Source organism: Xiphias gladius, chromosome 18, assembly GCF_016859285.1.
Source record: "Xiphias gladius isolate SHS-SW01 ecotype Sanya breed wild chromosome 18, ASM1685928v1, whole genome shotgun sequence".
Lineage (NCBI taxonomy): Eukaryota > Metazoa > Chordata > Actinopteri > Istiophoriformes > Xiphiidae > Xiphias > Xiphias gladius.
Genome location: NC_053417.1, coordinates 20,933,791 through 20,945,869, shown reverse-complemented (window position 1 = coordinate 20,945,869; position 12,079 = coordinate 20,933,791). Strand labels below are relative to the sequence as shown.

The 12,079-nt window shown below is 38.0% G+C and overlaps 1 protein-coding gene across 1 annotated transcript in view; it reads left to right on the top strand.

Moving 5' to 3' along the window:
* LOC120803802 overlaps positions 1–12,079 on the top strand; it is a 36,676-nt gene that overhangs the window by 15,869 nt on the left and 8,728 nt on the right. The window contains exons 8-16 of the mRNA XM_040152721.1: positions 7,138–7,651; positions 8,161–8,320; positions 8,491–8,607; positions 8,745–8,867; positions 9,023–9,191; positions 9,302–9,923; positions 10,061–10,214; positions 10,310–10,399; positions 10,506–10,701. Of these exons, the coding sequence (XP_040008655.1) occupies positions 7,138–7,651; positions 8,161–8,320; positions 8,491–8,607; positions 8,745–8,867; positions 9,023–9,191; positions 9,302–9,923; positions 10,061–10,214; positions 10,310–10,399; positions 10,506–10,701 (2,145 nt within the window). The remainder of the gene's footprint in view (positions 1–7,137; positions 7,652–8,160; positions 8,321–8,490; positions 8,608–8,744; positions 8,868–9,022; positions 9,192–9,301; positions 9,924–10,060; positions 10,215–10,309; positions 10,400–10,505; positions 10,702–12,079) is intronic.

Below are 12,079 nucleotides of genomic sequence, written 5' to 3'. Positions count from 1 at the left end.
TGTGCAAAAGACTTTGCCCCAACTGTCCATGCAACCACACTCAAACAAGTCTGCCCGTGGTAAATAATGTGTAAAATAAAATATATTAACAATGCTATCATACTAACGATTTCAATTATGTAACTACAGCAGCCATACACGATCATAATATCTGCAAATTTTCTGCAAGACAAGATTTCAGAATGGGAAAATTAACTACAGTTAAATATCATACAATATATAGTGCATAACACTACTTTTAAATAGTTTTTGTAGTAAGAAATTCAGTCAGTATCATCTTACTTATCCAAGGACACCTTTTTTTCTTTCCTTTCATTCTGTGATAAATGAACTAGCAATGTGGTAATGTCTGCTGCCTTAATATATATCAAACAAGGCTGTGTTTTATATTGTCTTTTTAGCTATGTATTCGTTTGATCTTTGTTGCAAAATATCCCAAATTTGGGGATAGACACACGAAACATAAAAAGGCATGGTGAATGACCTTTGGGGAAAAAAAAGAATCAGTTTACCTGACAACTGACGTTATTACAATGTTCCATTATGATTGGTTCAGTGATTATGAAGTGTATACGTATGTTGAGCGGAAGTATAGATCCATGACTGAGTTGAATTCAGGCAAATTCAATCTTAATGTAAAGTTTGGCTTTGTGCAAAGGAAGGCATGTCAAAGTTGACATTACAGATCAGAAAGACCTAAGTGAAGTGCTTGGATTTGTTAGTGCCTACTTAACTGACAATCAGACCAAATCACCACTTCATTTCACTGAACCAATCTGAGATATGAGCAGTGATTCAGAGGGCTGAAACCAGGCAAAGTACCTACAGTCATTACAAGGAAATTCCGATTAGTAAATGTCAGAAAACAAGGTGTAGTGGTGAGATGTTACCAGTTATTACAATAATTTTTATCACTAGCATCAGAGGACTGAAAAAAATGTAATCTCAAAGTTTCCAGGTCATGGTGGTGACGTTCAGTCAGTTATTTTGGTTTTTAAGAGAATATCTCTGAAAAAATGTGAGTAAATGACAGGACTTAAGAATAGATACTGGGTTTATGAAACACCTTAGTCCTTAAGATTGCTTCTAACATGAACCGTTGTTCAGAGAAAGAATAGAGGCTTTAATGGAGCTTACAGGTTTCTCCTGCAGCGGAGAAAATGGCTGCTTAAAGCAGGGACACGCAGAAGTTATGAAAAACAGGAAAAGACTACAGTGCTACAATAAAAATGAAAAATTAGATAGTATGGGGATGATGTTTGCGGTTTTTCAAGATCTCATTACAGATAGAGCATAATAATTAGAGCAAAGCTATTATACTCTGAACACTGTTTCACAGCCTAGTCATCTTTCATTCTCACCATATATGTAAATCTTGTGAGCTAAGAAAACAGCAGTAATGTGCCTAGAGAATATATTGTAGTTAATTTAGGAAAGATCAACTCGAAGTGTATATATATATCAAGATAAGAGAGGGGACAGATTCCCCGAAGTCCAGACGCTGGTGGCAGTGGAGTGAGGTCGGCAGGTGGTTGATGGAAACTTTTAGTTGACTCTCCTAGAACATCCTGGAGGTAATGGTGGTCATGGGGATGTGGTGGGTTGCATAATAGTAGGTCTGAAAAACAGAGTGACAGAATTGCAATGATGTTCAAAGAACAGCGTTTCTAGTGGCAATTGGCCCCAAGAAAGATAACTGGCTAGACATGGTGATGTCAGAATTGTGAATGTTGGTACTTGGACAGTGTGGGAAAACAGAAGTGACAGAGAAGATTAGAGCAAGAAGAATAAAGAAAGAAAAGATCTTCCTCATTAAACTTTTACCAAAGCTTCATCACAAATACCCTGAATAAAGATGCTGCATGTCAGTCTGTGAGTACTGCAAGAATATTAAAGATTTTGTTTTACTTGTTGGGTTGCTCTAAATATTTCTTAAAAAGAGACGAGATATTCTTGATTGTATGATTATGCACAGTAGTTTCATAGGTAAAGTATGTGTATTTGGAACGATTAAAAGAGGTGTCCCGAGATTTTTCTTGATTGACCATTGACAGGGTCTGAATGAGGGCATCATACCTTGAGACCACATTTACTCACTGAGACGGATGCTTTTGTTTCTTCCTCACTTTGAATGACACACACACACACACACACACACACACACACACACACACACACACACACACACACACACACACACACACACACACACACAGTTACTTTAGCATAACAGTGCTTAAATAAAGGTTCTTAATTTTTTACCTCAGATGCAAAAAGTGGCTCACTTGCATATTTGTTCCTTCCTTCTTTTCCTCCTTACTCCATTCAATAGTTAAGCCATTCATTTTTTCATTCATTCATAGTCGGTCGGTCTGCTTGTAGGTGGCCTAAAGCAGAAAGGGAAGTTCCTCCAGATGACGCATTAAACCTCGATCATTCACAATTTTAGTATGCGTCCTTGTTTGTTGTTTTTTTTTATCTACATTGTTTTGTGCAGAATTAGTCCTCATTTATTGAGTTAGAGCTTGCCTTGACACTGCCCCAGTCTTGTTAGCCTGTCAGGAATACTATGAAGTACACTGGAAGCAAAGAGCAAGATTTCAACTCAATCCTAACCCAGTGCCTCTGTAATAAATATGAGCATTTACATAAAAAGCTGGTTTGAGTGGGCACATCACATCGGAGATGTCACAATGAATTTTGCTCACTCCAGAGGGCTCAACATTGAATTACACCTCACATCTATACACACATGTACAGCAAGTCGTGGCTCTATGGCTCAGCGGTTAGCCAAATGTCCCATCTTCCACAGCTGCATGGTGTCTCTGTGTTTGTACAGGTTGTTGTGGGTGCGCTGTTGCCTCCCAGACATCCATGTTACTAGTAACAATACAACACATAATCTTGACCAAGTCACTGACCTCAGATCTGGAGTTGGTAACCAGGTGCTGCACTGTGGCTGCACGCTGTTCCTAAATAGTTCTAAGGGGTAAAATGCAGAGGATGATTCTCCTTACAGGAATAAATAAAAGGTAACTTACACAACTGTGTCCCAGTGCCTATACAGCATGTAAGCAGAAACTTAGCCCACAACATCCCATCCTCCCATGTTCATCTTCACCATGCTGGCTTTTTCTAAAGCCTTTACCACCTGTCAGAAACTGACCATAAATCTTAAATCACTTGGCGTGTGATGAATGAGGCTACCAGTCCATACCACACAGCTTCTACAGTGTTTACTCTGGTCTCGCTGCATCTGCTGGTAACAGTTTACGATGCATGTGATGAAGTAATGACACTGATGCTGCAAATAATGATCGTTGCTCTGGCTTTGTTGGAGAAAACCCCTTGATGCTACACACTTGGTGAAATTGTGCCTCTCTTTGCTGTTCTTTTCATTGACAGGTGTAGCAGACAGAGGTATTTATATGCAAACATGATCAAGGACGTCTAAGTCTATTTATGGCTAACTGCTCATGTGCTCACACAAACAACTTGAACCTTAAGATGTAGATAACTAGTCATAAATATGTATATCAAAATATGTATTTCCCTGGCATTGAGTGGTCAAGGAGGACTTGAAATGCATCATCCAGAGAGGTATCATATTTTATAAACATAATGCATTATGAATAGTTTTTTTACATGGCAATTTCCATTCTTTCACTTTCTCTCAATGGCACTCTGATTATGTAGTATATCTCTTTAAGTCTTTGTTGTTACAATATATACATTATTTACATCCAGATATATAAAAGAACATTTTTGTGTTGTTCTATTTTCCACATCAAAGCTGCAATAGAGGATATGTGTAAATTGAATCCTTCATCCCAATTTCCCCAACTATATTTTAAAATACAAACCCTTTATAAACATAGTCAAGCAGATATAAATTCCACGTTTGAGCTGGATCTACTTAGGGTGTGTTGGTGAAAATGGACTGTGGCAACAGAAACCTTATTTTCTGATGTTAACATTTTTCCTTGTTGAGATGGTACCCAGGGACACGGAACTAAAAATAACATCTCTGTGTCTGTGAGATTTACAATCACAATTGCAAGAAAAAGTAAGTGAATCCCTTTGGAATTATCCGCATTTATGTATTAATTTTTCCTAAAATATGGCCAGATCTTTATCTAAAATATAATTGCAAACAAACGCAATCTGTTTTATCTAATAACACACGAATCATTGTCATATTCTTGTCCATATTTTATACATCATTCAAACATTAACAGTGTAGGCTGGAAAAAGGCTGTGAACCCCAAGGCTAGTGAAAAGCACTCTCTCTAAAACATTATCCCAACAGTGAAGTATGGTGGAGGGAGCATCATAATTTGGGGCTGCTTTGCTGCCTCCAGGCTTGGACAGCTCACCATCATATAGGGGAATATGAAATCCCAGGTTTATCAAGATATCTTACAAGACTGTGTCAGGGGGGCTCTCCACAATCTGATGCTCAGTAGAAGTTGGGTGATGCAGCAGGACAATGACCCTGAGCATCGGAGTAAATCTACTACAGAATTACATCAAACAAAATCTGCCTTTTAGAATGGCCCAATCAGAGCGTAGGCCTAAACCCAATAGATATGCTGTGAAATGACCTCATGAGAGCTGTTCACACCAGACATCCTAAGAATACGGCTGGGCTGAAGCCATGGAGGTTCGACCAGTCCAAGGATTCATTTAGTTTTTCCAGCAGCAATGTGAATGTTTAATGGGTGTGTTCAATAAAGGCACAAAAGGTTATAATAGTTTGTGTGTTATTGCCTTGAACACGTTGTGTTTGTTTATACTTGTGACTTAGACGAAGATCGGATCACATTTTATGACCAAATAATACAGAAAACCAGGGCCACTCCAAAGAGTTCACATATCTTTTCTTGCAACTGTAAAGGTTATAGAAATTAGCAGGAAAAAAGAATTATCAAGAGCAGGTAGTTGTTTTTTTATCATCTATTGATTCAACATTGGAAAGCTTTTTTGACTTTAAGTATTTAAGTAAATGCATCTTCTTCTTGGCTTTGATTTGCCTCCTTACACCAGTACTTGTCTTCAGTGAAAAAGACGACATTTATGTTATTGTGTGTGCCTGACCTTCCTCATACAAAACAGAGAAACTGTGTGCCTATGTGGATAAACTTCAAGTCAGAGGTAAATGTGAATTACATTGACAGGACTTTAACTATAAAAACTTAACATATTGGCGCTACCTCAGTAATCCAGTAGTAAGCACCCACACTCATATCCTCCAAAATCTTACAAAATGCAGAAAGAGAACAGGAGGATATTTCAGAGAAGGTGAACCCTGTTACAACCTCCCAGAGAACTGTACAAAAGGTTAAACAGAAGTGGTGTTTTAAAAGTGAAGGTCACAATGGAAATTGATGGAAGGTCACTGGAGGAGTCTAGGAACAACGGTGGTGAGCTCTACCAAAGAACACATGATCACTGTGGTAGTGCTGCTCTCTAGCATTATTCCATATGGGGACAGTGATATTGTGCCAGCCCTTAAACTACTCACTGTGTGACGAGCTAACAACAACAGACCTGTTTGTCCCTCCACTTTTAGCTTCCTTATGATAATCTTTGGGAACTTAAAAGCATTTGAAGCCATTTAAAATCAGGCAGTCATTAACTGACAAAGCATCTACAATAAAAGATGTTCTTTGCAATATGCATGTTCAAAGAAGCCTATTTAATGACATCTCAAGGTCTCTAGGTCTCAATAAAAGTGATGTAAAAATGCTACAGAGGTTTTATCAACAAAGTCTTGAGATGTAATTAAGAAGTGCAGAATTTAACCACAACGTAAGAGTAGTCTCGGGTTCTTGTGAATCTCCCTTACATGACCAAACAATTAAGAGACACAAAAACCAGTGTATGATAAATATCAGTTCAAAAACAAAAACAAAAATCACATTCCCTCAAATTCTTCTTGATCAATTTCTCAAATAATAAATGTGATTAGAGGGAAATAAATATATGCTTAACTGTATAGCTTGAACTCAGTTGTTTTTTCATTAAGAAAAAAAATATAACTGCACAAAACTACATTTTACAAATTAAGATGTGAAGCAGATTAAAAGTTTTAACATATTAAATTTGACTTGTACAAATTTTGTGTGTTAATTCAATGTTAAGTCTTTGATTCAGTTAATCCAGGCAATTTGTAAAAAAGGACAAGAAGTGTCAATAATGTCCATATTTACGATTGTGTATATGTCATGCTATTCATACATTTAAATGTTCCAAACTGTTCCCGAACATGAAACACTGTGTCCTCAAAGTACACTTATGTATTTAATCCAGCTGATTAACCTTTGTAGAGTAATATTAGGACACAGTATTAGTATGAATGTATACTATGAAAATAGCTTTAGTGTGTCAACAAATCAAATAAAGGGCACTTGGTCAAAAAGAAAGACAAAGTATTAATTAATGTTTATCAAGTTGTGTTTTAATATTAGTATATTATATACACAGCATTAATGTATACTTAATGCAAGTTGTATAAATCCTGAAAATTAGCATGAAAAAGGACAGTTATGTTTTCACTGATTATTGTAGGGGAGTGTGATAACATGGAATAAAATATAATTTTTATTTAGTTCATACATCCATTATTTATACAAACTGTTTATGAGCTTTTCTATGTGCCTGTATGTTTGTTGTGGCATCTAATAATTACAGCTTGTCATCCAGTTTATGTCCCTTGCACCATGTAATAATTTTACAGTCATAAAATCACCCTGCCTTAATGGCGTTATTTTCTTCTACGGGTTTATTCACATGCACGTTGGCAGAGTTTGACGTGTAGTTTGGATATCTGCTTTTGTTTATTTCTCAAATAAGAAAATTCCAAATACAGGCCCATTTTACTCAAATGTTTACAAACATTTCTGGTATAAACAACATTAGCAATGAACATTATAGCGTGTTTAATTGTCATGTAGTGTCAGGCCTACTTTTTAGATAGAGATAAATTTGTTCTATTATTAAATAGAAGATTTGATCAATAAGCAACTTTAATTACTTAATGTGCATATCCTGTGGCATGTTGGTTTATGTCACAGTTCACGGATAGTTATATTTCTTCATATTCACAAAATGCCCTGCTGTTCTCTTGTCTAACAGCTAAAAAGGACAGTGAACAGGCAGAGGCTGACACTGAGACTGTAACTCCTTCAAAAAAATCTCCAGAGGACACCTCTACTGATGCTGGTCCCTCTTCCCAGCATGTCACTGAACCAGCCCCACCACGAAGAGACTCTCAAGAAAAAGCAAAGGAGCCAGTAAACAGTGGTGCGTCTAAGCAACAATCTGCAGAATCCGATCCCTCGATACAACCCACCCCAGCAAAATCTCGTCTGTCTCCAACCACCCCAGCACACAGACATCATGAAACTGGGGCCCTTATGGTCACTAAGACCACATACGTCATACCAAAGAAGCAGTCTGGACCTCAGCCTCCGTCCGTTACAGCCTCAGCATCATGCCAGAAGTCTTCTTCAGCCCCCACACTGCTGAGCGAAACCCGAAACTTGCCGGTGCCTCCTGCACCAAGTGCTCCTTCCTCCAGACCCTCTCAGCCCAACAACCAGGTCAGACAGAGCATCCAGCGCTCCCTCACCAGCATCCTGTTCAAAAGGTGAGAACTGTTTTACAGGCTTGTCTGAAAGCCTCAGTCTGGGATTCTTTGATAATACAAAGTCTTGTCATATACAAATACTATAATGTCTTCATTTACTTTAAAATGAACTCTTAAAAATGTATAGTGATTGTTGTAGGAGCCAAACCTAGAACCCACAGCCTCTAAGGGGGGAAATACACACCATAAAATTCACCACCATTCCTTTCAGTACCAAGTTTTTATTATAGTGTGTCTTTACTTACCAAATTACATACTTGTCAGTAGCATTTTCATAAAGTATGTGCATTTTGAAAAATAATGACTCACGTATCATAAATCTCTGTGTAAACTCTTAGGTATTCCTCATTGTTAGATAAAAACATGATCATCACATTACAGACTCCAGGAACATATAATTTGAGGCGGTTGCACTTTTACAACAATTAAAGTGTAAAAATTGCTTCTAAATCTGTTGTACTAGTGATGCACAACAAATTTGTTGACTAACTGTCTTTTTGTTTGATAAGGGTGTGTGATTGTGAGGATTTGGAAATGTCTGAGAGTGACTCCGCAAAGCTTGTGGCAAACATTGAGATGGAGATGTTCGACATATTTCGCAACACAGACAGCAAATACATGAACAAGTACAGAACTATAATGTTCAACCTAAAAGACTCAAGAAACAAGGTTTGTTTCTGATTAAAAAAAAACAATTTCTCTTTTGTGATCTTTGTTTTACATTGCATTTGAATAGTACTCTTAATATTGCAGAAATTTCTATAGTGAAGTTTTTACACGTGGCTCATAGTTATTTATGTTTTTAGCAAACTGATAGTCCAGTTATGGGTTCTTTCCAGGGCTTGTTGTATCGGGTGGTACGTGGTGAAATCAGTCCCTTCAGACTGGTCAGGATGAGCCAGAAGGATATGCAGGCTACCAAGGCACCAGAACCAAGTGCAAAAGAAACACCAGAGGTAAAGTGTAGTGGGTGTTAAACACAAAAACTAAAACAAAATCAGATATTACACTTGCACTTGTTATCAGGCCCAAGAAAGGTCACATTGTGTGTGTCAGAAGTGACTATGTTCTTCCATTTCTTGTGTGTATCTAGGTTAAGGATGCAGGTGCTAAAGCAACAACTTTGCCACAGAAGCCTGAAGCAGTGAAGGTTGATCTTCCCAGTTTGAATCCTCCAAGACCCGATAGAAGATCCAACAAAAAATCTGACAGCACGGTGTGTGCCTACCTCATTTGCATTAATTAATGGAATTGGATATTTTTATATGGTCACTAAATTGTCCCTCATGCTCCATATAAACATTTCTCATGAAAGGCCAAGTATGTCTTTTTGGGTCAAATTTTATAGTTTGTGTGTCTGTGTTGTTGTAGGGTGCTGCCCAGGAACAGAAGAGAAGTCTTCCTTCTCCTGCTCTCAAAACCAGAACAAACCCGCCAAGCCAGGGCAGCACTACACCAGATATTCTCACCTGTATGCTTAAGGACACAACATCAGAGCACAAAGCTCACCTCTTTGACCTGAAATGCAAGATATGCACAGGTGAATTAAAAAGATGTTTGACAATAGCTGTGCCATACCTAGTACATATTATCTGATGACCCCCTGTTTTTAGTTTGTTATTCTAAGAAGATTTTTATTCCCTCCCAAAGGCCAGATAATAGCTGGGGAGGAGGAGGAACCCGCAAAGAAAAAGACCAAGATTTCTGGAACAAGAGATAAGCATGAACCCACTTGGAGAAAGTCTGCAGGAAATGATTCCCCTCTCCGGGCGCCACCTGACTCACCTGACATGGATTCTCCAACATCTGCCCTAATGGATCCCTCATCCCGCCTTATCATTGACTCTCCGACATTGACTATTGTAGAATCCCCTGCTTCCCCCATAATGGATTCTCCAGCCTCCCCTACTTTAGAGTCTCCTGCTTCCCCCATCACAGAGTCCCCTGCATCTCCAACTCCAGACACTACTAATGCTACTACACCAAAGAGAGCATATACACCAGTTGTGATTCCAGCTGTCTCCACTGTAACCATCACAAGACGCGATCCCCGAACTGCAGCAAGCAGGTTCTCTGCTTCGTCTAGTAGCACCTCTGGTCCCAGTAACACAGCCCATAACCAATCAGCCCCTTATGCCCCTCTTAAAGAGACTAGCACTGCCTTGCCCTCTGTACCAGCGTCCTCAATGCCACCAACAAAAACTTTACCTAAATCTATCCTAATGAAGCCATCTTCCTCAGCAGATCCCAGACTCTATGGCACATCCTCAAGGTAAGTAAAGAACTGTGAAAGCAAAAAGCTAATGAAATGTATTCTGTTTTATTCTGTTTTAGGTAGTATACATTCGACCGATATCAGCATAATGTGTGGACATGATTGTAATTGTGCTGCTGTTGCTTGTATTTCAGGACTGTGATCTCTGAATCACCAACCGATGGTGAGACTGCTCAGTTCCTGGCTAAGCAAGAGTTACTGTGGAAAGGCTTCCTAAACATGCTCACTGTAGCCAAGTTTGTCACGAAGGGATATCTGGTATCAGGATCTGCTGAAAACCTTAAAGCGGTATAGTACTGCACAATGATAACTTGTATTGACAGAGTGGTATCAAACAAATGTCAATGTCTTATTGTATTTTTTTTGTCTTTTCGTGTGTGTAGGATCTACCTGACACCATACAAATTGGGGGAAGAATCATGCCTGAAACAGTATGGGACTATGTTGCAAAACTAAAGACCTCTGTTACAAAGGCAAGCAGTATATACTGTATAGTATTTCATTCCGTGCCTAATATAATAATATTAAAAAATATATCAGTATTATACGTCTTATTTTGTTTGTTTTTTTGCTTATTAGGAGTTATGTGTGATCCGGTTTCACCCTGCAACAGAGGAGGAAGAGGTGGCCTATGTCTCCCTGTTTTCATATTTCAGCAGCAGAGGTCGTTTTGGTGTTGTAGCCAATAGCAGCCGTTCCATCAAGGACGTATACCTTGTCCCACTCAGTGCAAAGGAATCAATTCCATCCATACTACAACCTCTTGAAGGGCCAGGTGAGATAATGCCTCAGCTATCGCTTATAGTCTTGCATAATGAACATTTTCATTGTGGCTTAGACAAGCACCTATTATAGAGTATCAACAGTAACAGCTTACATACAGGCTACAATATGTCACCAAATGAATCATATTTGACCTGCTGTTGTTTTTCTATTTTAATTACCTTGTATAAGGGCCCAGACTGAGGAAGATCTTGCTGTTCCATCTACTGAAAAAATTGACAAATGTTACCCACCAGTAAAACATTATGTCACTTCTCTCACATCTCATGATGAAATAACCAACTTCCTTTTCAGAATTTGACAACTATGCTAATATGTTATCAGTATTTTGCTATTGTATAGGCCTGTGCTGCACAGAATAGCCACATTCATTGAATGGACCACATAGCTTTGAGTGCAAGAGTCTAAACCACTACAGGGCCTTGAGAACTTGATATATAGTATTGTCATTCCTGTCTTGCAATGATTTTGACTGACACATTTGTAGTTGTTAGTTGGAATACAATAATAACTACATTAATTGCATTGAATATGAGGTATAGTGACAAGTTGCAGCGTCTTTTGGTTAAGATAAGGGGCTGCTCCTGCAGGATGGGCATAAGTGGATCACAGAAAAGATAATAAAATTAACGATTTTGAAAAAACTTGTAAGCTGTAAAGCTTTGAAAGTTTGAACCAGACGTCAGTATTTTGCCTCTAAGAAAAGACATCAAAAATATATATAAATAAAGGCAAACCTGAGTATATGTTTAAATTAAATCTGAATATTTAATGTGCACTTAATACTTTCAAACAAGTTGCTATATTAAAATTTAGATTGTTGGGTCATATTTTTTATTTACAAACCGCATTATTCGGGCATATTGATAAAATGTATCCAGTTTTTACTATAGGCAACTTTGATTAGTCGAGAATACAGACAACAGCTGTCAGAGATGTTTACCAGAAAACTAGGGCTGACTCGAATGCCTCAAAGCTTCAAAGCCTCTATCATTGCCATGGTAGTCAACATCCAAATCAGTATTCAAATGCTGCTTTTTTTTTTTCATTAACATATATGCATGACCACAAAAATCCCAAATAGCCCATGAAATAAGAAATAGTAATTCAACGTTATTCATTATGCATCAAGATGAATTATTGTGAGTTATTCTCAGATAAGGACATTTAATCTTAGTGATATTTTAGTGCATCATGGCTCTCATCTAATGTTAACATTACTAACATTGGGACATTGAAACGTGACCACATGACAGGCCACAAGTAACAACTAGCTAACAAGATATGGAAAAAGTCAAGCAACTGGAATAACTTATAAATTTGTGAGGATGACCCCCCAAAAAGTCAAGTGGCAGATATGTCAAAGGAGA